At 41.6% G+C, this 21,216-nt stretch overlaps 1 protein-coding gene across 2 annotated transcripts in view; it reads left to right on the top strand.

Annotated features, from left to right (window-relative positions):
* LOC311051207 (arf-GAP with coiled-coil, ANK repeat and PH domain-containing protein 2-like) overlaps positions 1-20,994 on the top strand; it is a 100,620-nt gene extending 79,626 nt beyond the window's left edge. Inside the window, exons 12-23 of one of the 2 annotated variants that reach the window (XM_084065647.1) lie at positions 994-1,094; positions 1,984-2,089; positions 3,060-3,268; positions 4,157-4,226; positions 4,643-4,737; positions 5,954-6,156; positions 8,248-8,340; positions 9,166-9,401; positions 9,801-9,910; positions 11,891-12,001; positions 12,696-12,757; positions 18,338-20,994. In XM_084065647.1, the coding sequence (XP_083921773.1) occupies positions 994-1,094; positions 1,984-2,089; positions 3,060-3,268; positions 4,157-4,226; positions 4,643-4,737; positions 5,954-6,156; positions 8,248-8,340; positions 9,166-9,401; positions 9,801-9,910; positions 11,891-12,001; positions 12,696-12,757; positions 18,338-18,441 (1,500 nt within the window). In that variant the 3' untranslated portion in view covers positions 18,442-20,994. The remainder of the gene's footprint in view (positions 1-993; positions 1,095-1,983; positions 2,090-3,059; positions 3,269-4,156; positions 4,227-4,642; positions 4,738-5,953; positions 6,157-8,247; positions 8,341-9,165; positions 9,402-9,800; positions 9,911-11,890; positions 12,002-12,695; positions 12,758-18,337) is intronic. The other variant, XM_084065648.1, reaches the window with a different exon arrangement.
* The last annotated feature ends 222 nt before the right edge of the window (positions 20,995-21,216 follow it).

The raw sequence follows: 21,216 nt of genomic DNA on the forward strand, positions 1-21,216 counted from the left end.
TTTGGTTTTGTTTATTACATTTCATAATTCTAAAAGATTTATTATTCATTTATAATTGATTCATTATTCATCTGCCATCTACTCTCTTGTATGCACACAGGCTAGTTTGAATATGTAAATGTTGAACACAGTAATTGGACTATTCAAAGCAAAGTACTATATATTCAGCTTGCAGCGATTGGAAACTTGGAGTGCACTGAGGTCTCGTTCAGGAGGCCTTTTATGCACCGTTCTAGTTGTTTGTATAGTATGGGAGAGGCCCAGACAACTGGGCTGCATGTTGGTGCAAAGGTGGTGCAAGCCCTATATACTTTGTCGTACGTGTCGCATCGCTTTGCTTAGATCAACTATTTGTTCTATTTTGGGGGGAAATCTTCCCCTATAATGACATGCCCCAAATAGAGAGGCGACGTTGAAAGTATTTAACCAGTGCCACAACATGTACTGTAGCATCTAGGTCACTGTCTCCCAAACAGTGGGACGGGACCCATTTGTGGGTCGCGGAGACATTTCCGTGGGTTGTGAGTGAATATCCCTTTATTTTTTGTTTCCTAAATGTTGTCATTAATTATTATTTCTAAAGTTTTCTAAAGATTTCCCAAAAAAATCACACTTTTTAAAAAAGATATATATATATATTTTGGGCCTTTTTACAAGAAATGGGGAGAGAGAGATGGGGAGTGACACGCAGCAAAGGCCGTTGGGATCGGGACCCGCGATGTGCTGTCAGGCTACATTGAGCCTAGGTGCCCGGACCACTAATAATTTTTCAACAAGAATTTCATGAATAAACAAATACATTCACTAAAAGTAGTGAAAACAGCAGATCTGCAAGCGAAGCGACACGCTGTGAGCTTGTAGATCTGCTATTTTCACTAGTTGGGGTCCCGGGCAAACATCTGATTTCTCTTCTGGGTCTTGAGCTAAAAAGTTTGTAGATGTACAGTACAGTATGTGAAGTGTAAACACAAGGCTCTCTGCTGCCCCCTCCAGGACAACCCTACAGTGGTAGTGGAAGACCTGAGGTTATGTACAGTCAAACACTGTGAGGACATAGAGAGACGCTTCTGCTTCGAGGTGGTCTCCCCTACCAAGTACGTACACGTCCACCACACACGCACGCACGCATGTGCACAACAACACAAATGCACACGCAGAATGTATAGACACACACACACACACACACACACACACACACACACACACACACACACACACACACACACACACACACACACACACACACACACACACGTACAGTATACAGACTTGTAAAGTGTATACTCTTGTTTCACTGGGTATTTCTGATGTGAACAATGAACATAACTAATCTGGAGTAATTGTCATTGAAAGCAGCATACCCACTTCAATTCATTGTAACACTCAATTGCAATTATCAGTGCGTGTGCGTGCACACAAACAAAGACAGCTAGTGTTGATGTATAGATTCTACTGCAAGGGACATTTGGGCTATTTGTGTTAATGTGTGTTTCTGTGTATTCAAAAAATCCTGATGAAGATCCTTAAAGAGTAGGTGCCATGATTTTGGTACATTTTCAGTTTTGAATTCCTCTAAGAACATTATTTCTCCAGACCATGCGATGTTGTTGAAATGTGCCAGGATGTCTTGCCTGTGTGGTTTTGCCTTCCCATTTAAGCTGCAAGCGTCTTTGGCAAATAGGCGATCAGGACCATGTACCTCCCATCACATTAAGTTAATAATGAACAACATCATTAAATTAGCAGAACTACAAGTGCACAATGCGATGCATTGTGAGCATGTAAGATGTGATTATTTATTTTTACGTTTAAGGCTCTTTGTTTTTTACAGTTTTGTGTGTGTGTGTGTGTGTGTGTGTGTGTGTGTGTGTGTGTGTGTGTGTGTGTGTGTGTGTGTGTGTGTGTGTGTGTGTGTGTGTGTGTGTGTGTGTGTGTGTGTGTGTGTGTGTGTGTGTGTGTGTGTGCATGCGTGCGCCCCACCAGGAGCTGTATGATGCAGGCTGACTCTGAAAAGCTGAGGCAGGCGTGGATCAAAGCCGTCCAGAACAGCATCGCCACCGCCTTCAGAGAGAAGGGCGAGGATGGCGAGGTAGGGTCAACACAATGCCACACATTCATGTCACACATATGACATTGTAGATCTGCTATTTTCACTGTATTTTAAATATGGCTTTAGGGTATGGTATGTGATCATTTTTGGTTAAAAGTGATATATTGCTATACACTGTATAGCAAAGTGTCTCCCTGTCTCTCCAGCTCTTTGATGAACAGAAAATACATTTTCAGCCAATCAGGAGAGAGTACTCATTTATCATCTTCATTTTTATAGTGTTCCAGTTCCAATGTTGTCTGCTCATTTATTTGTGTCATCACTTGTTTAATCGGTATCCTGACTGAGTTCTCTATCCTGATGGATAAAATTGGAATCACAACCTGAAAATAAATGTTCTGTTTCATAAAAAGCTGGAGAGACATGGAGACTCCTGTTACTAACAAACAAAAAAACTCTAGAACATTGAGTACTATCAGAATATAGAGCTATTTAACTCTTATTTTAACTTTAATTTTAGTAAATCACTTACCCTACCTGTAAGTGGTTAATGTGAGTTTGGGTCCCAGGAGTCCCTTCCTGAAAATGTAGTGATTGATTGATTGAATACTTTATTAACAGTTTGCAAAGACTAGCACAGGCAGGTACAGTTCAATAAAGTCTGTTAAGAGGATTTTAAACCCAATAAAGCACTATGGCTTGTTTCCATTGGGGTACTCAATTCATGGAAGTGGAATCATAGTGTACAATATTTCTATTTTAAATGTAGCGGTGTGAAAGTCATGTGCTTGCAAAAAAAAGCCAAATACTCCAAAGTACAATACTGAAGTAAATGTGCTTTTTGTCCACCACTGATCTTAATTATTGCTTAACAATTCAAACCCCCCCCCCCAAAAAAAATGCACATCAACAGCATAGTAGTGTCCAATCAGTTACTATAAATGGGTTTAATGAAATTCAACTAATGAAATTTCCACCATTTTGTTTTTCTTCTACCCTTTTCGGCTAGAAGCTTGACCGGAAGTCTTCCACGTCGACGGGCAGCTTGGACTCTGGCGGTGAGCCCAAGGAGAGGCCTCTGAAGGGGGAGAGTGCCCTGCAGAGGGTCCTGGCCATCCCTGGAAACACCGCCTGCTGTGACTGCGGGCAGCCGGACCCCCGCTGGGCCAGCATCAACCTGGGCATCACCCTCTGCATACAATGCTCTGGCATTCACAGGTACATTGAACTGTATGCAATGCACATTGTCACTGTCGGGCAAAATATATTTATATAATATATTATAACTTTTTGTGTTTTTTCGTAAATTAACCCATTAAGACACTTTGAAGAATTTTCATAAATGAGCTTGTATATCAGCTATTTTTGAATAGCCAACACAAATATCTAAAATGACAAAGATGCTTTCCCGGTTTTAATGTTTTTTTAATTCCCTAATTGATCATACTACAGCGTCACACAAAAGCATCAAAAGTAGCCGATCCGCAAGCCCGAAACGCGGCACGAAGCGGCGCGTTTTGAGCTTGTAGATCTGCTGCTTTTGCTACTTTTGAATTTGAATCCTGAAAAGTAACAGTTTTGGACATATGAGGTTTCCACCCGACAGAGACGATACTGCATTGGTGTGACATTATGTCCGTATGTTATTTTCAATCAGTGCTGATATAGAGGAAATCAACCAGACACACTTAATGACTAGATGACTAGAAATAGATGACTTAAAAGAAGAAAATATTATCTTCTGCTACATATTGTTGGTACAAAGGCAGGGCACTGTTCAAGTGCTACATACTTCCATCTTGTGGCCAAAGCATAGAATGCAACTATGGGAGGTTTTTAAACATAAAAGTCCACACACTGGTTATGCTGCAAAAGCTCTGCTGTCTGAATATCTATCGTCATCAGGACATATACTTATTCATATAAGTCCTGATGAAGATCACTGAGTGATCGAAACGTTGACAGCAATAAATATACAGCGGAGCTTTTGCAGCAAAACCAGTGTACAAACTTTATTTATTTTTGTGATACTGCTGTTTGTCCTGCGTGCACCATCTTTCTAATGCGTTCAGGTTTTAAACATACCTCCTCCATCCATCTCTCCAGGAGTCTGGGGGTGCATTTCTCCAAGGTGCGGTCTCTGACTCTGGACTCATGGGAACCAGAATTACTCAAGGTGAGGAACAGACGTAATGGAGGGAGGAAGACTTAACGACGCACTGGGCTGATGGTGCCAATTATCCATCAAAGCTACAGCACATGCACCAACATCATCTATGATTCTTGTCCATTTGTCACCATTGGTTTTAAACGCATGAACCCTAGTGTCCCTAATCTGGGGGGCGAACATTCAACAAAAACACCAGATCTACAAGCTCACAATGTGCCGCAATGTGTACAAGTATATACAGTATAGGGTTTCGGTGATTCAACAGCATACACACATGGATGTTTGGTACCTCATAGAGACATGCATGACAAATGCTCAAAGAACAATGCAGCACTAGTTATGTGTTGTTCAGCAGACGGGCATGTCAATGGCAAACTGGTAATGCATCCTCATCAATATGCTACTGTATGTCTGATGTACAGCTGATGTGTGAGCTGGGGAACGGAGTGATCAACCAGATCTACGAGGCTCGCAGAGAAGAGCTGGCATCCAGGAAACCACAGCCTGGAGACCCCAGGTAGGCAGTGCTTTTTTGCTCAAGGGCATTTTGGCAGAGGTGATGGGTCCCCAGCATGCAACTGAAAAACACTATAGTGGCTCAGGGATTCTGCTAGATCAGTTCAGTCTAGGCGCACCACCGAGACTGAATTGGTCAGAACCGAAACTAAACGTTTAGAATAAGAGCTTAACACATTAACCGCCAAGACCGTAGTCCTACGGGCCGTTAAATTCAACCGTTAAGCGCCGTAACCGTAGTCCTACGGGGCGGGTGTTTTCCCATGTTAAATCGAACAGGTGCAGATTCCGTTTTTTTTTTTTTTGCACTTCCGGTTTCGGGGGGGGGGGGGGGGGGGCGGACCGGACCGGAAACAAAATAATACTGTTTCCGTTTTTTGTCCCGCCTCCGTTTCCTGTCTAGCGATCAACTTTGGAAGCGGTTATCTCAGCTTGTTGTTATCCTCTCCGCATCCCCCACTCTAACGATTTTGCCTCGTTCTCCAAAATGGAGGCACGGATTGCGTCGCGGTCTTCAGTGTTTTGTTCTGTCGGATCCCGTGTTTGTGTCGAACCAAATGAACGCGGATTTTAAACGGATTTAGCGGGGGCTATGGCGGAATCAAAAAAACAAAAAAGGACAATAAAAGCTTGGCAGTGGTGAGTGCATTATGAGATTAGCCCTTGGCGGTGGATGTGTTAATTGACCTGTAATATGCAGTTTTTTTTTAAATATGTTAGTTTTCACTGTTGCTACACTTTTAACTATGAACCCATAGTCATATTGTATATTGTATCGCTATTGAGATATTTGGCATATACTATTGAGGTATGACATTTTGCCCATATTGTGCTGCCCCAGCGTGTGCAGGCAACGCGTGCACCCCCCAGTAGCACTAGACCTTTCTTCCTGCACGAAACCCTGCTCCACACTTCATGGAGCAGAAGTTAGATGTCCTTGTTTCTTTTGCTAAAAGATCTTTAGCTGACCTTATATTGAAAGAAGGCATATGCACCTGCTTGGTGTAATATTTGGTTTTAATGTTTTTTTAAACCTTTTTATTTTATTATATTTATGTGTACCTTGTTGTCTATGTCATGTCTGTAAAATCATTGTTGTAAATGTCCTTTTGTCCACAGGTCGCCATTGATAAAGAGACCCTGGTCTCAATGGATTTCCCTGAAACAAAGGTTTCAATCATCAATCAATCAAACATTCTGTTTATTCGTCCTTTCAGACATGAGATCGAGGCCTACATCAAAGCCAAGTACGTAGACCGCAGGTTCGTGCGTCGGCCGTCGGACGAAGAGCTGCGTACCAAGGTGGTGTCTCTGAGCAAACAGGAGAAGAGGCTGAGCAGCAGCTCAGAGCATCTGCCCCCCCGACCCCCACCGCCCACACCCAAACTACGACCGGGCTCCAACGTCTCCGGACAGTCAGGTCAGTTAAAACAAACACACCCTTAGGCTATATATTAACCTACTGGGAGGCTTTAACAGAGAGCAGCTTCAGACATAGTGAGTAGTACTGTAATGGTTTGTTCACAACCGACGTGAAGCCAATTTTTGCCTCAATTCATGTGCACATCGCGAAGAATAGGGACATTGTTTCCGGTCATCCTGTCCTACAGTATGTGATTCAACAGGTACAGGGTTTCAGAAGCTGTACTACCAGGGTTCGCTTCCATTTCCTGTGTAGTTCACACTAATGCTTAATTTATACACGCATGGATTAAAGTTCTCAGTCATCACGACTAATTTACGTCATTTGGATTCCATAGTCTTCTATGGAAGCATGTCACGCACTGACAATAGCCAATCTACAAACTCAGGGCGACGCGTTGTGAGGTCATATGAGCAACCCTAATGGTCTGGGATATTTCATAAAACCAAAGGTTAATCTGCAATCTCTTCCACTGTTTGGCTGTATGTAGAAGAGCAATTTTGCAATTAGTACAGAGGTACGATTTACAATGATTGTTAAAAGGATAACACAAAATCCCTAGGGCCTTGTTTCCATTGTGGACCTGTGTATTCAATTCATTAAGACATTTAAAGACATACAATAATATACAATAATAAACAAGACACAATCAACACTAGTAGCGATGACCGTATATGTACAGGAAACGGAGCGCTAGTTCACACTGTTTCACAAATTGCAATTTAGCACTCTAAAGACTTTCAGTCGTGAGATTTAGTTTTGCTTTAATCCATGTACACGGTTGTATGACAAAGTATAAATCAGGCTTGACGCTGTCAGGGATAAAGACTTGTATGTGTATGTCATACATACGTAGGTGTAGGTGTCATATGTTGTGTATAAACAACACATGACCATGAGCCCTCTGCGTCTCCCATTGCTTCTCGTGGTCTGTCTCTCTTTCAGTGTAGCCATAGCTCATAGTTTAACTTCCTGTGCTTCCACCCTGCTTATTTTATTCCTCCTTCTCTTCTCCACTTTCTCTTTCTTAATCCCTCTCTTCTTCACTCTCTCTCTCTCTCTCGCTCTCTTTCTCTCCCCTGGCTGCTTTGTGCTTCTGGACTAATCCTTTCCTCGCTGCCTTAACCCCCACCTGACCGCCACCTCCCCACCCCCCCCACCCTTCCACCCATTTTGTGCCCTCGGCCCCTCCAACCTCCCATAATCCCGTTGCGTAGCTGCCGCTGGTGGCTCGACGGCCCGCCGAGACTCCCTCTTCTGTGCCGACGAGCTCGACTCTCTGTTCTCCTACTTTGATACTTCTTCCAAGCTAAGGAGCAGTAAGTACTAAAAGGCTCAATGTTTCCTACACCCCCCCCCCCTCTCTCCTCCATCCATTTGTGTGCACCACTCGCTCAGAGCCGCCTGCTAACACCCACTTACCCACCGCCCCTTTTCCCCTCCCCTATTTGAGGCTTATGGTGGGCAGCCCCATCTTGTTCAGCACATAGTGGAGCGTACCATGTGTTCTTCCCGGGGTGTGTCTCTCTCTCTCTCTCTCTCTCTCTCTCTCTCTCTCTCTCTCTGTGCATATATCTCTTTTAGCGCTTTATCTATCTCACATGGTTGTGGTCATTGTCCTGTCAGTGGGGTTTTAAATGTTGCTTCTTCGGGTGAGGTGGATGAACTGTGGGTACAGTACATTCACTTCCTGTCTGTTGGGTACGTAGTGCACTGGGAGTACAAAATGGTAGGAGAACACCTGCTTTTAACGAAAGAGCAAAGCCTTCAATCGTTAAAAACATTAGTATAGTGATGTATCTTATGTTCCAATTTTACCAGCTAAAAGAAATATATATATATACGTATATATATATATATATATATATGTGTGTGTTTTTGCTTATCAATTACATTCTTTATCTTTAAATGATTATGGGAAATAACCACCCTTATCCAATATTGCGGTGGCTGGTCATTGGACAGTTCAGACGTGGTGTTTGGAAGGAAGGTGTTCCTAATATTTTCTCTCCTGTCCGTGTAAGGCATGCTGTTTGTGTGTCGGTGCAGGACAGGTGGTGAAATGTGAGGTTGTTCTGTTATTTACAGTAAAGAGTGCAGACAGCGGCATCCAGAACAGCGCTGATGGGAGCAGGGAGATGCTGGCCAACACCCCTTCCACTAACAGCCTGGCTGACACAGGTGGAACACACACACAACACACACACACACAACACACACACACACACACACACACACACACACACACACACACACACACACACACACACACACACACTAGCAAGCACACTGAACATGGCCTCATGTTTTTTCAATATGAAAACTGTTGGCTTTGCTGACAGACGTACTAAACCATATGAATCATGCATTTCTTGTTATGCACACACGCCGTTACTCCAGTCCTTGGTAGTCGCATACTGCTGGCCTTCCATCCTACCAGGTACTAACCAGTCTCTGTCTAGACGACTAAAATTACATGGACACCAAGTGAAGGCAATTAATGCCCTGTTAGGATGGAATACCAGTAGTACTGCATGGAGGACTGGAGTTGAATAGATCATTACCATGAGATTCACAGATCTAGTTTACTTACTGTACATGCTGACCAGTTTACACAAACATTTAACTCATTAACTGCCAGAATAAAACATTGTCTATGGCCGACCTTGCCAGTGATTTCAGAGTGTTTTCACTAACCTTTGCAAAATCATAGAATAGCAAAAAGAAATTGCGATCACGTGATTTGCTGCTTCATTGCTTCACTGGGAGTCAAATGGTGCCTCATAGGTTAGCGAAGAGCGCCATCTAGTGTATAAACACTGAAAACACCAAAACATATCAACACGTCAATGGTGGTGTGGGCTTTGGAAAAAAAACACGTCAAACGCGTCAATGGCAGAGAATGAGTGTTAACACAAGATGCATTTCATTTTGCATTGACACTCTTTCTTTTTGTCTCTCTCTCTCTCTCTCTCTCTTTATCTCTTCTTCTCTCTCCTCCCTCAGACGCTGCAGAGCCTCCACCCATGGCCATGCCTGCCACCCTGCCTCCTCCATCCCCCTGTAAGGAGATGGTGGTGTTCTATGAGCCTAAGGAGTACAGCCCGGGCCTGCAGCTGTACTGGGCGGCGTGCGCCCGCAGCCTGCCGGACATGGCCGAGGCTCTGGCCCACGGTGCCGAGGTCAACTGGGTCAACGGGGAGGACGAGAAGAGGACGCCTCTCATCATGGCCGTGCAGGGCGTGAGTAGAGCTGCAGCACTCGGCCCCACACCCAGATCCAAAAGGAGAAGAAATGCAACTTAGCAGCGTTTTTTTTATCCTCCTCGGAGTGTCGGATGGGTGGGGAGTATGTATCGAGTGTCGGGAAGTTCAGACTGTTTGAACGTCCGTTTTGAAATGTTTTCTCACAGCAGGCTAAAAATGAACGCTATGAATGACTTTCAAGTACTATCTGATGCAGATTTTTATTCTTTATATATAAAGTACATTTCATGTTTATAAATGCTGTCTGCCATCTGTATCATGAATTAATTCTGGTTTCTGAATGAAGGCTTGGTGTTGAATCCCACACTCAACTCACTGTATCTTGGGGATCAATAAGTGAATCTAATCTAACAGTGTGTTGACGTGTTTTCCCAGGGTTCACTGGTTGCCTGTGAGTTCCTCCTTCAGAATGCAGCTAATGTGAACCAGCAGGACGCACAGGGTCGAGGTCCCCTCCACCACGCTACCATCCGGGGACACACAGGGTGAGTGTTCCCCCGTCTCATTACCACCACTAATCCTAACATTGAAAATGTCAATTACTACACGCAAAAATGACCTTGTGTGTTTGTGCCTTGCAAGTGTTATCTAGTATTAATCTCTCACAAACTATCAAACTTGTAATACTTACAGTCAAACACTTTTAAGGATTATATTCCACCAAATGAGTGATGCGTTTGATCAAACCTTTCAGTGAAGTGAATGAATGAATTGAGAGCTATGGTTGGATCGTTAGCCATGGTTGGATCATATGATACGCAGTTCAGTTCAGTGACACAGAAACAGTCCCTGGGTGAGGCGATATGTAGCCTACTGGATAGTGGATACGGCTCAAAGAATGAATGACTCCGTCCAGAGCGAATTGATTATTCTGTTCGGCTTTGCCAGTTGGGTTATATGACACGCAGTAACACAGTGACATCTACTGGCTCAAAACATGAATGCAATTTGCTCCTATCAACTACCCACTTAAAGGGCAAGACCACTTTGATAGAGATGTTTGGGTTGTGTAGTTACCTTGCCATGATGTAACTCCAAAGGTGGGCAATAGAAAAAAATCATGTCTCCATTGACTGGAAATTGATAATACAAAATATGCTCCCATTGACTTACATTGTACGGCAAGTCCACTCTACAGGCTCTTTTTCAGCCCGTAAACGAACGCAAACAAAGCTGATTCTGACAATATACTGTAGATTAGAACATCCCAAAACCCAGGCCAGTACTGTTCTTTTTTATATATATAAAAATGTTAACTTCCTGTTGATTTTACTATTTGAAGATCTAGATCCACAGATCCATTCCAGGTTTTCTTTCCTAATAAAAATAGCAAAATCAGTTGTCATTTTTATATTAAAAAAACAGTACTGGGTTTTGTGATGTTCTATATTGTCAGAATCAGCTTTGTTTGCGTTCGTTTACGGGTTTAAAAGAGCTCCTCCTGAGCCTCTTCACCGTACAATGTAAGTCAATGCGGAGCATATTTTCAATGATCAATTTCTAGTCAATGGAAAAATTATTTTTTAAATCTTGCACACCTTTGTTGTAACATCATGGCAAGGTAACTACACAACCCAAACCTCTACCAAAGTGGTCTAGCCCTTTAAGACACAACATGTTGAGATTTTGCCAGTCAGTGGGGTGTTCAATATTTGGCAAACATATCAAACAACAACCTCAGTGATTTTTTTAAGATGTAAATTAGGCTTCAAGACCCACAGCATGTTGCAGAGTAGATCAATCATTTTTGGGACTTAACTTAATCAAATTAACTTGATCAAAGGTTATTGCAGCAATACAAGGTAAGGATGTTGGTTAATGTTTTATTAATCCCTTTTATTAGACTATTTGCATGTTTGTGTGTGGTTGAGTTGTGATATGAGGTGTTTTTGTTCACCATCTTCCATTCATTCACCAAGTGAGGGGCGGAGGTAGCCAGTAGTGCTGTGGGCCATGAAAATAACCTCTTTTTTTTCGTCAAGTGAATCAAATGAATTGATTTGAAATCGACTCTTTACTGTTGGAAGTCCACGGACAAGCTCACAACGAGTCACGATGCGACGTGTTGTGAGCTTGTACACAAGTTATTTTCACTATGAATACAGGTGTGCCTTGAGATTTTAATTCCACATTGGTCCAAAAACCACTGGTCTACACTCCAGTATCTCCAACGCTGTCTCCGAGGGAGAGAAAGCAATTGTGAGGATTTGATCCCAGGTGAATAGGAGTCTGTGTTGTTCCAGACATGAGCTAAGACCTCTGTCTGGGCACTTACAGTGTACTTCAGGTAATTGGGTCTAACGAGAGGTAAAATTCATCAGCTCAAGGAAACAGTAGAGGGTACTGATGTTAATGGGAGCAATTTATTCTGTGCTCGTCAAGTCATTAGGAACGAGAGCTGTGTGCTGACGTCAGCGTGTTTGAGCCAACAGGAATTAAGTACAAGTCCTTGTGCTTTATTTCAGACAAGTGTGTTTATTCCTGAAAAGAGGAGCCAATCAGAATGCTGCAGACATCGAAGAGAAGACGCCCTTGTCCATGGCGGTGGAAGCGGCCAATGCTGACATTGTTACACTGTGAGTTTCATAGCTCAGGCCTTAACCCATTAGAACCGGGAAAGCATTTTAGATTTTTGCGTTGGGTATTCAAAAATAGCAGATATACAAGCTCACAATGCGTCACTTCGTGCCGCGCATTTTTGAAAAATCTTGAAAGTGTGAGAACTACTGACTTTTGTAGAATCAGCATTTGTAGAATCGGCCTCAGGTCTTACTAGGTTAAATACAGTATCAGTAAGCATCTATATATCTGAAAATTCAGAACAATACACACATCACATTAGATAAAAAATAAAATAAAAAAAGTTATGCATTTGGAAAAGGTCTGAAAATTCACTGCCACGCTGTTAACTGCGGAAACATATATGTAGTAATTACAGCAAATAGTAAAAGCGTATCGCAGTGATAGATAAATCATACAATATCCAAACGGTGAAGTTGTGTAATGGAATGGACAATTATAGAAGCCCTTGAGAAGTTGCCTGCACAGGGAATAAATGCTGACATTGTCACTCAGGTAGCAATTCAACTGTGGACTTCATCACTTTTATAACTTGTCTCAGTCTGTTGTTGATTTATTAGACATTATATGTTATTATAATATCAATAAATTGCATTGTTGTTTATTAGTAATAAACAATAATGCAATATTCAAACCATACCACCGCCAACCCCTGACATCCTGTTTTCTTTGACTCCACCCCCACCACAGGTTGCGATTGGCCAAGATGAACGAGGAGATGCGGGAGGCGGAGGGGCCCTACAGCCAGTCAGGTACCACCAACAGCCCCACCGAGATGCAGTACAGGAAATGCATGCAGGAGTTCATTAGCCTGCAGCTGGACGAAACTTAGTACCTGTAGAACACTGTCCATCAGACACAGAGGCTATGAGAAAAACTAGGAAGTGTGAGGGTCAATTCACTTTCAGCAAACTCCAGTCAAAATGGACGAACAAAGATGTAAGGTAGTTCACACAATAATGACTGAGGCTTCATTCTCATTGTCTTTCTTTAGGTGAGAATGTGTATAAAGAATGTGTTACTTTAGGAAAAACATCCACATTCAGTCAGCTTCGCCTGAATAGAAACAGTTAGGTTATAAAATCCATCCTTTCATGTAGCAACATTACCTCCACATTTTCTGATTTGGACAAGAATGGGTGTGTGAACGGATTGGAGTGAAAGTGAGTTGACCCTAACGTCGCAGGACGTTGTTCCTGTGTCCTCCTGTACCTTGTCTGAGTGCAATGGACCTTTTTAAGCCGCCAGCTTCCATCCAGGTGCAGGGGAAGCTGACACACCTTGTGTGTGGTTCTAGAGTCAGGTGCTAGATTGTGTTAATATGACCAGGTTTTAAAGCCATCGACTCCAGAGACAATTGAAGAGTTTATTCTGAAATGAGTTTATTGCAGCTGTAGACGAGTGGATAAGAGAGGCTGGGAATTGGAAGGTAGCCGGTTCGACCTCTGGCTCGACCCATCATAGCCATCTGAGCGGCCGGCGTGTTCTGGGTGAAGCATGCTCTGGTCCTGCTTTTCTGGTCACTCCGGTCTGGCCTCTCCGGCTCTCCCCCCGGGACTAGAAAAATAATCCCTTTTGGAAAGAAATACAGATTCCCTAGTCCTACTACAAATGATTCCAGGCAAGAAATATAGGACAAAGTAATAGCACACAATTAAAACAAAGTGTGTTTCTTTCTGGTGGCTCAGCCATTTAGTTACACATACCTTGTAGCAGGCTGCACCATTTTGAGCCCTTTGGTCATGAGCCATATATACAGGTATTTAAGCCCATGAGTCATGGCTTATAACCAGTGACTTCACTCTGTCTAGCATTTCCTTTCATTCCTGTACTAACAGGAGAGATGCAATGATTCAGAAATCGTTAAAGTACTATTACCACTTTCTAATGGACAGTCTGTAATGTGAGTCTTTGGATGACAACACATAACGTAAGACTTAAAGAGTGTAGGTTACACGCTTTCACATAATGGGGGTTCATTTATCCCTAATAGAAAAACATCATTTTGGAACTGAACTCTTCAACTGTGTAGACTGCAGGAGAAACAGCTGTAACCTAAACCACTATTACAGTGAAATCCAGAGTGTTTATTTAACTTGGTACAGTGTAAAAATCCACCCGTATGGGTTTACTGTGTAGCAGCAGTTCCTTTTGCATGTGTCTGCTGTGTTCCTGTTGTGGAATCACAGTCTCGGTCGATCGCGGTCATGTCTTGGCCGATCACGATGTCTTTAAGCAAAAAAAGAACCTACAGTAGCTAACCTGGAAACTGCCATCAATATCATAATGACACTGAAACCTCAAAACAAGGTAGTCTCCTATATCTGGCAATAATCAGGACTTCTGAATGACCCTGAGACCAGCTTTGAGCGAAAGAGGTTGTCTCAACAATGCACCAGGTCTGAGGGAATAATTTATGCACATTCCTTTGTAATGGTTATGCAATTATCTTGTCCGTTTTCCTATGCCTGTAAGGTTCCCATTTTAAGTCTTAATGTTTAAGGTTCTGTCATGTTTTTACATGTTTGTGTTTTTCTTTTTCTTTGATACAACAGTGCAATTGACCCTGGGCCTGTTTTAAGTACAGTATGCATTTTAGGTTTGTGAATTTCAAATGCCTGGTCAGGAAAAATAATATTTATTTTTAGCCAGTGTTTTGTTCTATTTAGTTTTTTTAAGGATATTCATAATAGCCATATAAGCAGACACACAATGTTGTAAACTATGTACATACATACATACATTTATATATCCATATTCAGCATTTTCACAAAGCAAGCAGAGTTTGTAGGGACTCTGACATTAGTAATGTATTCTCCTGTGTGTTATCAAAACACAGTTTGCACAAGGGTGAGTGCCATGAGGGCCCTGTTTGGTAACCTTGCTTCTCTTTTTCAGTTAAACTGATTTATTGTGTGGTATTTACCTCCGTTCCTAGAATATTGTGTGTTGGGTGTTAGTTACAGTAAGTGTGCTTCCTAATGGCCCGTCAATGTCGGAAATCAAGAATTGTAAGCTACAATGCCTTCCGATGGCTTTGATCGATTGTCTTAAACTTTAGTGAGATATCAACCAAATTAACCTGCCGTCCCTATTATGGGCATGTTCTTATAGGCAAAATATTTCAAATTATATGTTTTTCTTTGAAAATAGCTGATCTAGAATCTCATAACACGTCGAATTGTGAGCTTGTAGATCAGCTATTTTCTCCACACGAAGTATAAATCGGGCTTAGTGGTTAAGGGGGGATTCAAGTATGGACGAACTGTTTGGAGAATGGCACAGCACTAGAGGAAATGGGTGCAATAGCTTAGAAAAATATCCACATTTAACCATGTACAGCTTTCTATCACCTACTACTTCTAGCTTCTATTTATCTTTCCCGTAAGGGAGCTTTAAAAGAAAAGGGGGAAAAAAATAAACGAAACATTTCACAAAGGATGTGAATCTAGGCTAGCTAGCTCAGTTGAGTACTTTTAATAAGGAATGACGACAAAATAAAACATACCCCGATCTGTAACCCGCACCCCCGCCCCATACAGCTCATCCCTAGTACTGATGGGCCATCTCATTGGGCACAAAAGCACTTTTTTTTAATAGCAATCATCTCCAGTGTGTAAGTCTCCCGAGCAGTGCCTCGTAGCACGGGGAGCAGTGGCTCCCAATCCTGGTCCTCTTGCAGACCCTAGTTCTGCCGGTTTTCTATCTTACCAGGATGTTAGTGGTGCTGACCTGGTGTTCCTGTCATCTTTAGGCGTCTGATCAGACCCTATAGTCAGATCTGAGACACCAGATGAGTGCAGTAATGGATAGAGTTGTTTCCGATACCGATACCAGTATCGGAAAAGCTGCCGATACTGCCTAAAATGCTGGTATCGGTATCGGCGAGTATGCCAGTCTATGCCATTCCAATACCATGTAATTTATCACATGATGATATTTAATTTCATCATGGTATCGGGAAGGGAAAAAAAGATTATGGACTTACTGTATTAGTAAAAAAAAGCAGCACTACCAGCGGGACCCCAAGCAAGGACACGGTTGTGAATCATAGATGTAGGGCACATGAGCACCAGTGGACTCAAATACGACTGTTTGAATGAATGATGTGTTGATGAGGGGTGCATGTAAAAAGTTGCACTAGAGTTTGTTTGTTAGTTTTTTGAAGATTGTGTTGAATTGATTGAATTGGAGCTCTGGTTTTCTCCAGACTAGAGTTCAGACAAAACCACAGACAATGTTTGTTACGGTCTTTTTCTACAGGGTATAGAAGTGGCTCTTGCATTTATCTGTACTTGCCACAAGAGGGCGTGCTGTACTCAAAAACATGCCCCCTGTTTGTTGTACTGTAGATGAATGTGTGGACCGTAGACTGAGGGCTAGTGTTATTGTAAGTAGCTGGTGTGATTTAACTCTCTTTGGCAGTGGAACGTCTGGAGTTTCATCGTGGTCATTTGTCTTTATTTTTTTTGTCGGTCTGTGATGTTTTGGACCTATAAGAATTGTACTCAAGGTGATGAGAATGTTTCATGTGTTTTTTTTTTTTTTGTAAGACTTCTGTCAATGAAACTGGGACTGATATTTGACTGTTACATGTAAATGTGAGCCATTTAGCTGACGCTCTGCAAGCTGCAGCCATAGACTTAAAGCCGTTTTTTCCTAGATCAGTACGTAGTTCTCAACCTTTTCAGGCCGTGAACCCCCAAAATAAGTCTGGGACATACAGTACGTACAAGAGTGGTGAGTGGGAGAAGATAAGAGTGTATGATTTCAGGTTCAGTTCAGGTCAGGTTCAGCACACACCATACAAAAACGCATAATCTGGTCCCCTCTTCCTCATATTAGGATTAATTGTCTTAAGTCCAGCAGCAGGGACACAGATAATATAAATAATTGGAACATAGGAAAGGGATCTGAATGGACAGAGAACAGAAGATGGCATCAGCCAGGGTCTACACTACACCATTTTCTTTAGCATTTTAATCCATCAGAAGAAGAGCTTAGTTTTCACCAAATCAACTGAGAGTTTTCCCGTAGCATACGCCTCGGTAAGGGCCTCTTAATCAGCCCTTCCAAATCAGCTGATGAATAAAGAGCTGGTGAGAGACGTTTCAGGGAGATGAACGCCACATAGAATTAAGCTTGTCACTTTCACTGCTATCCACCACCGCTATCCACCACCGCCCTTTCAAGAAATTACAGTCCCATTGACTGGAGTGTGTTTGCTCCTGATTAGGTTCAGGTGAGCCGACAGGTTTCAGAGACAGGTCTTATTAAAGTCTAGGCTTTCTGTAATAACACACTCTGCTCCCTTCAAATGGCTTGTCTTTCCGTGTTACTTCACTCTCGATTACATTTGACTTTACAATGGCCTGCTTCAGTGTATTAGCCTATGGAACTGTATTAGCACATTTACCGGTACATAGAAAGTCAACGTTCATATATTGTATGTTGTGTGTAATTATCCATTTTGCTAGCTTACATTGCTATGTAAATATAATTATGAAAACACACTTAGTATTGAACAGCAGTATTGAACAGCATTATTGTCTCATATTTTTCCAAGTTAATACACAGGTTAATACACAGGAATAAATCATATTATACTTTGTTGCATGATGGTGTCAGGAACAGATTTTAAAGCTAACAATGCAATGCGTCATGCAACTAAGTATGAATTAGGCTTACGGTCATTGTAAAGATTTCTTCACTTTCTCTACGTTCTTTACTTTTTTCCTCACTCACCTCCCCAGAGTTTGTGCCTTTTTTTCTGTTCTCTTATTTCTTTGGGGGTGCTGAGGCCAACACAGCTGTATTTTTGTACATAAAAAAACAAAAAAACATCTGCACTTTAAATACAATACAGTTGTTAACAAAAACAAACTAACCTTGTGGGCTTGTCTTTCTTTCCGACTCAATGGTCATTTCTTCTACCAAAAGGCTTCCTTCGCCTGTTTTCTTTCACAACCATTTTGCCTCTTACTTCCTCTCCGTTTCCATTCTGAAACCTCGTCCTCTTCTACCTCTGCGTCATTCTGTTTCTATCGAGACTCCGTGGTGTTTTGGACAGGTATGGCTGACTTTCATGTCTCCTTTTTTCATTCTCCCTCTCAAATTATTCGCATTGTTATGCTCACCCTGTTTGTGTTTCTACAAGAAAATCCCAAACCAAAATGAAACTGTTCACAGCAGTGTTGAGAACAGGAAGGTTGTGTTTTATCATCAACTACATGTAGCTCAGACTTTGTATTATGTATTTACTGTAACAATAGCTGACTGTTGTTTCTAGTCTTCCCCATGCAGTGTTTTACTGGCTTCATTTGTCATTGCAGGAGATGAAACGTACCAGGACATTTTCCAGGACTTTACCCATATGGCCGCTAACGACCCAGAAAAATTGAACCGGTACCAGCAGTACGACCAACAGAAACTCTGACACACTGGAGGAGGGGGGTGTGGGGGGGGACAGAGACGTTCTTCTGAATCCACCTGAAGCGGACCTGCAAACATCTGGAATTTGGCACACGTACTGCAGCGCTCGCTAGGTAACAGTACGGAACGGTCCCTTTTTTCACCATACAGTAACTGCAAAATGGCTGAAGCTGCCCATTTGTCTGTTCCTAACAATGTTTTTAATTGGCTGCAGTGCAAATGCATTTCACTAAAGAGGAAGTTCAGTAAGTAGTTAGGAGACATCAAGACCTAGACGTAATTTGTTTGTTTTTTTAAATGGTACAGTGGAATAGCCTTGGAATGGAAATACATCATGCGCAAAATCTAATTATAGTCCAGTCAAGTTACTGTAGGCTATGTGTCTTTGTGGCTGTTAATGATGAGTGAACACGTTTAGATGTGCTTTTATGTCCATGTTCCCAACTGTTGAAATCACACTGCAGTTTATATTCAAAGAATCAAAATGTTTGTGCTGGATCTGTGCTGAGAGTTTCTAAAGAGAAACTAGGGCTACAGAAACAAATTATATTTAATGACCATGTTGAGTAGGATTCCCTTTTAAGGCATAAGCCAACAGTATGTCTGTGTTCTTTACAAAGGTGTGTTTTAGAAGGCAGCCATTTTGGTATACAGTAGAGTTGTTGTTTTTTGTAGTTTTTGTTTTGCACAAATACCCCTTTTTTGTCTTAAATCACCACTGATGTTTACCAGTCTTTGATGGTAAGACTGTGACGTGTGAAACAATGTACAGCGATCAAGGAAGTGCACATGTTATTGAAGTTTGTCATGTTAAATACTTCTGGCTAGTTTGTTAATGAAAGATTTTCTCTCTTTGTTTTTTTCTTTTGCACCCCTGAATGGTTTTATTAAGATATTATTGTCTGTATGTGCTGGGGTTATGGGTCTCTGTCAGCTTTATTTCATATCTTTGCTGTCGGGAAGAAACCTCTTGAGCTTGTAGATCTGCTGCTTTTGATACTTTTGAATTTGAATCCTTAAAAGTAACAGTTTTGGACAAAATGAGGTTTCCACCCGAAAAGAGAGGATATGAAATGGCATTGTATCAGTTTATGAACCCGCTCTATTTGGGATTCAGTTTCTTGGTGAGAGAGGTTTTAATCCATTAAGATCGGGAACGCATCTGTGTCATTTTAAGATTTATTCGTTTTTCAAAAATAGCAGATCTACAAGCTCATAGTGTGGCACAGAGTGCTTCACTATGAGCTTGTAGATCTGATTTTTTTTTAAATCGTGAAGATTTTTGCAAATCTTTGAATATATATATATTTAAAGCAAACATTTTAACTCAAATCTTTGCTTCTGGGGGTCCATGGAACAAAACATTTTGAGATGGGGGTCCGCGACCAAATACATATCTAAAAATGTTTTGTAAATCCTAACAGTATGTTGCTACAGTATAGCAGTGGTGCTCCAACTTTTCCATGTCAAGGACCCCCAAAATGATATGTATTTGGCCGCGGATCCCCATCTCAAAAAATGTTCAAAACAATAGCTAAAGAAATCTAAAATGACACAGATGCGTTCCCGGTCTTAAAGGTTTAAAACACAAGTCAATGTACCTACCTGTATTTCACATCTGGTGGTTTTGAAGTCCTTTCTACTTCATTCATATGAGCTGCTGTGTTTTAGCCTGGCTCCAGCCCCTGAATTGCTAGCCTCTCATTCAGGGTCTGGTGACGCTGCCGAAGGCGGGGTTTTCTCGGTTGAAAATCTAACCTGATCTCAATTGGGCCCGGCCCAATTGAGATCAGGATAATCCAGTATGAACCAATCTTCAAAGAGTCCCACTTTGGCGACGCCCCCATCTCAGAAAACGGCTGGACTGAGAGGGCTTTCAGACTGAATAATGGAGTGAAACGAAATGAAAATTCAGGCTGAGTGTCAGGCTAGCTGTGTTTTACAGAGTCCCCACACAGCTCAATTGATTGACTTAACAGGCTTTTGAAATAGTGTTAATCATACACAATCTTAAAACAGTATATACGACACTGTTGTCTGTTCTGCCCAAATGTACTTATTACTACACACATGATATGTACAATAGTTGTAAACCCATTTAACATAAATCTGAATAATGTTGTCATAGCAGTATGACCTAAGCTGATCATATTTCACTACCAACATGTGCTGAATGCTGTCCAAAACCTTCAAATTCAGCCAGGACACTTTAGAAAAAGTGTGGACTTCTTGTTAAAAGAAAATGTGTATGACCCTTGGCTTTATGTTTCATTTATACAAGTGTTAAAAGCCTCAGCTCCTTTCATCATGCGACAAACACAGTTGCAGCATGGGATACAAATCTTGTACAGTTTGTACAGATGCTTTTAAATTCACCGGAGAACTTAAGTAATATGTAGTGGTACTTGAATCATTAAATAAGCTTTTGTAAATGCTGTTATTTTTATCCTTATGTAATTGTAGCTCATTTTATATTTTGCCTGTCTGTATCCCAGTATACTGCATGTATATGATATCTGTCATTTCTAAAGGGCTTTAATACACATTATGGACTGATGATGATTCTTTTGGTTGGAATGGATGGTTGGCTTTCTTTTGTTCTTGTTTGAATCATGAGTTTTATGACCGCTTACCCCTACTTGGCTCTGTTAACCACTTTAACCATGTTCAACCTGCCATTTGGCTGATCGGCTATTTCTGCAGCGCAATATCGTTTTGGGCTATTGATTGATTGATAGATTGAATACTTTATTAACAGTTTGCAAAAAAGCACAGAAAG

Source organism: Gymnoscopelus microlampas (genome assembly GCF_963454915.1).
Source record: "Gymnoscopelus microlampas genome assembly, chromosome: 9".
Classification (NCBI taxonomy): Eukaryota; Metazoa; Chordata; class Actinopteri; order Myctophiformes; family Myctophidae; genus Gymnoscopelus; species Gymnoscopelus microlampas.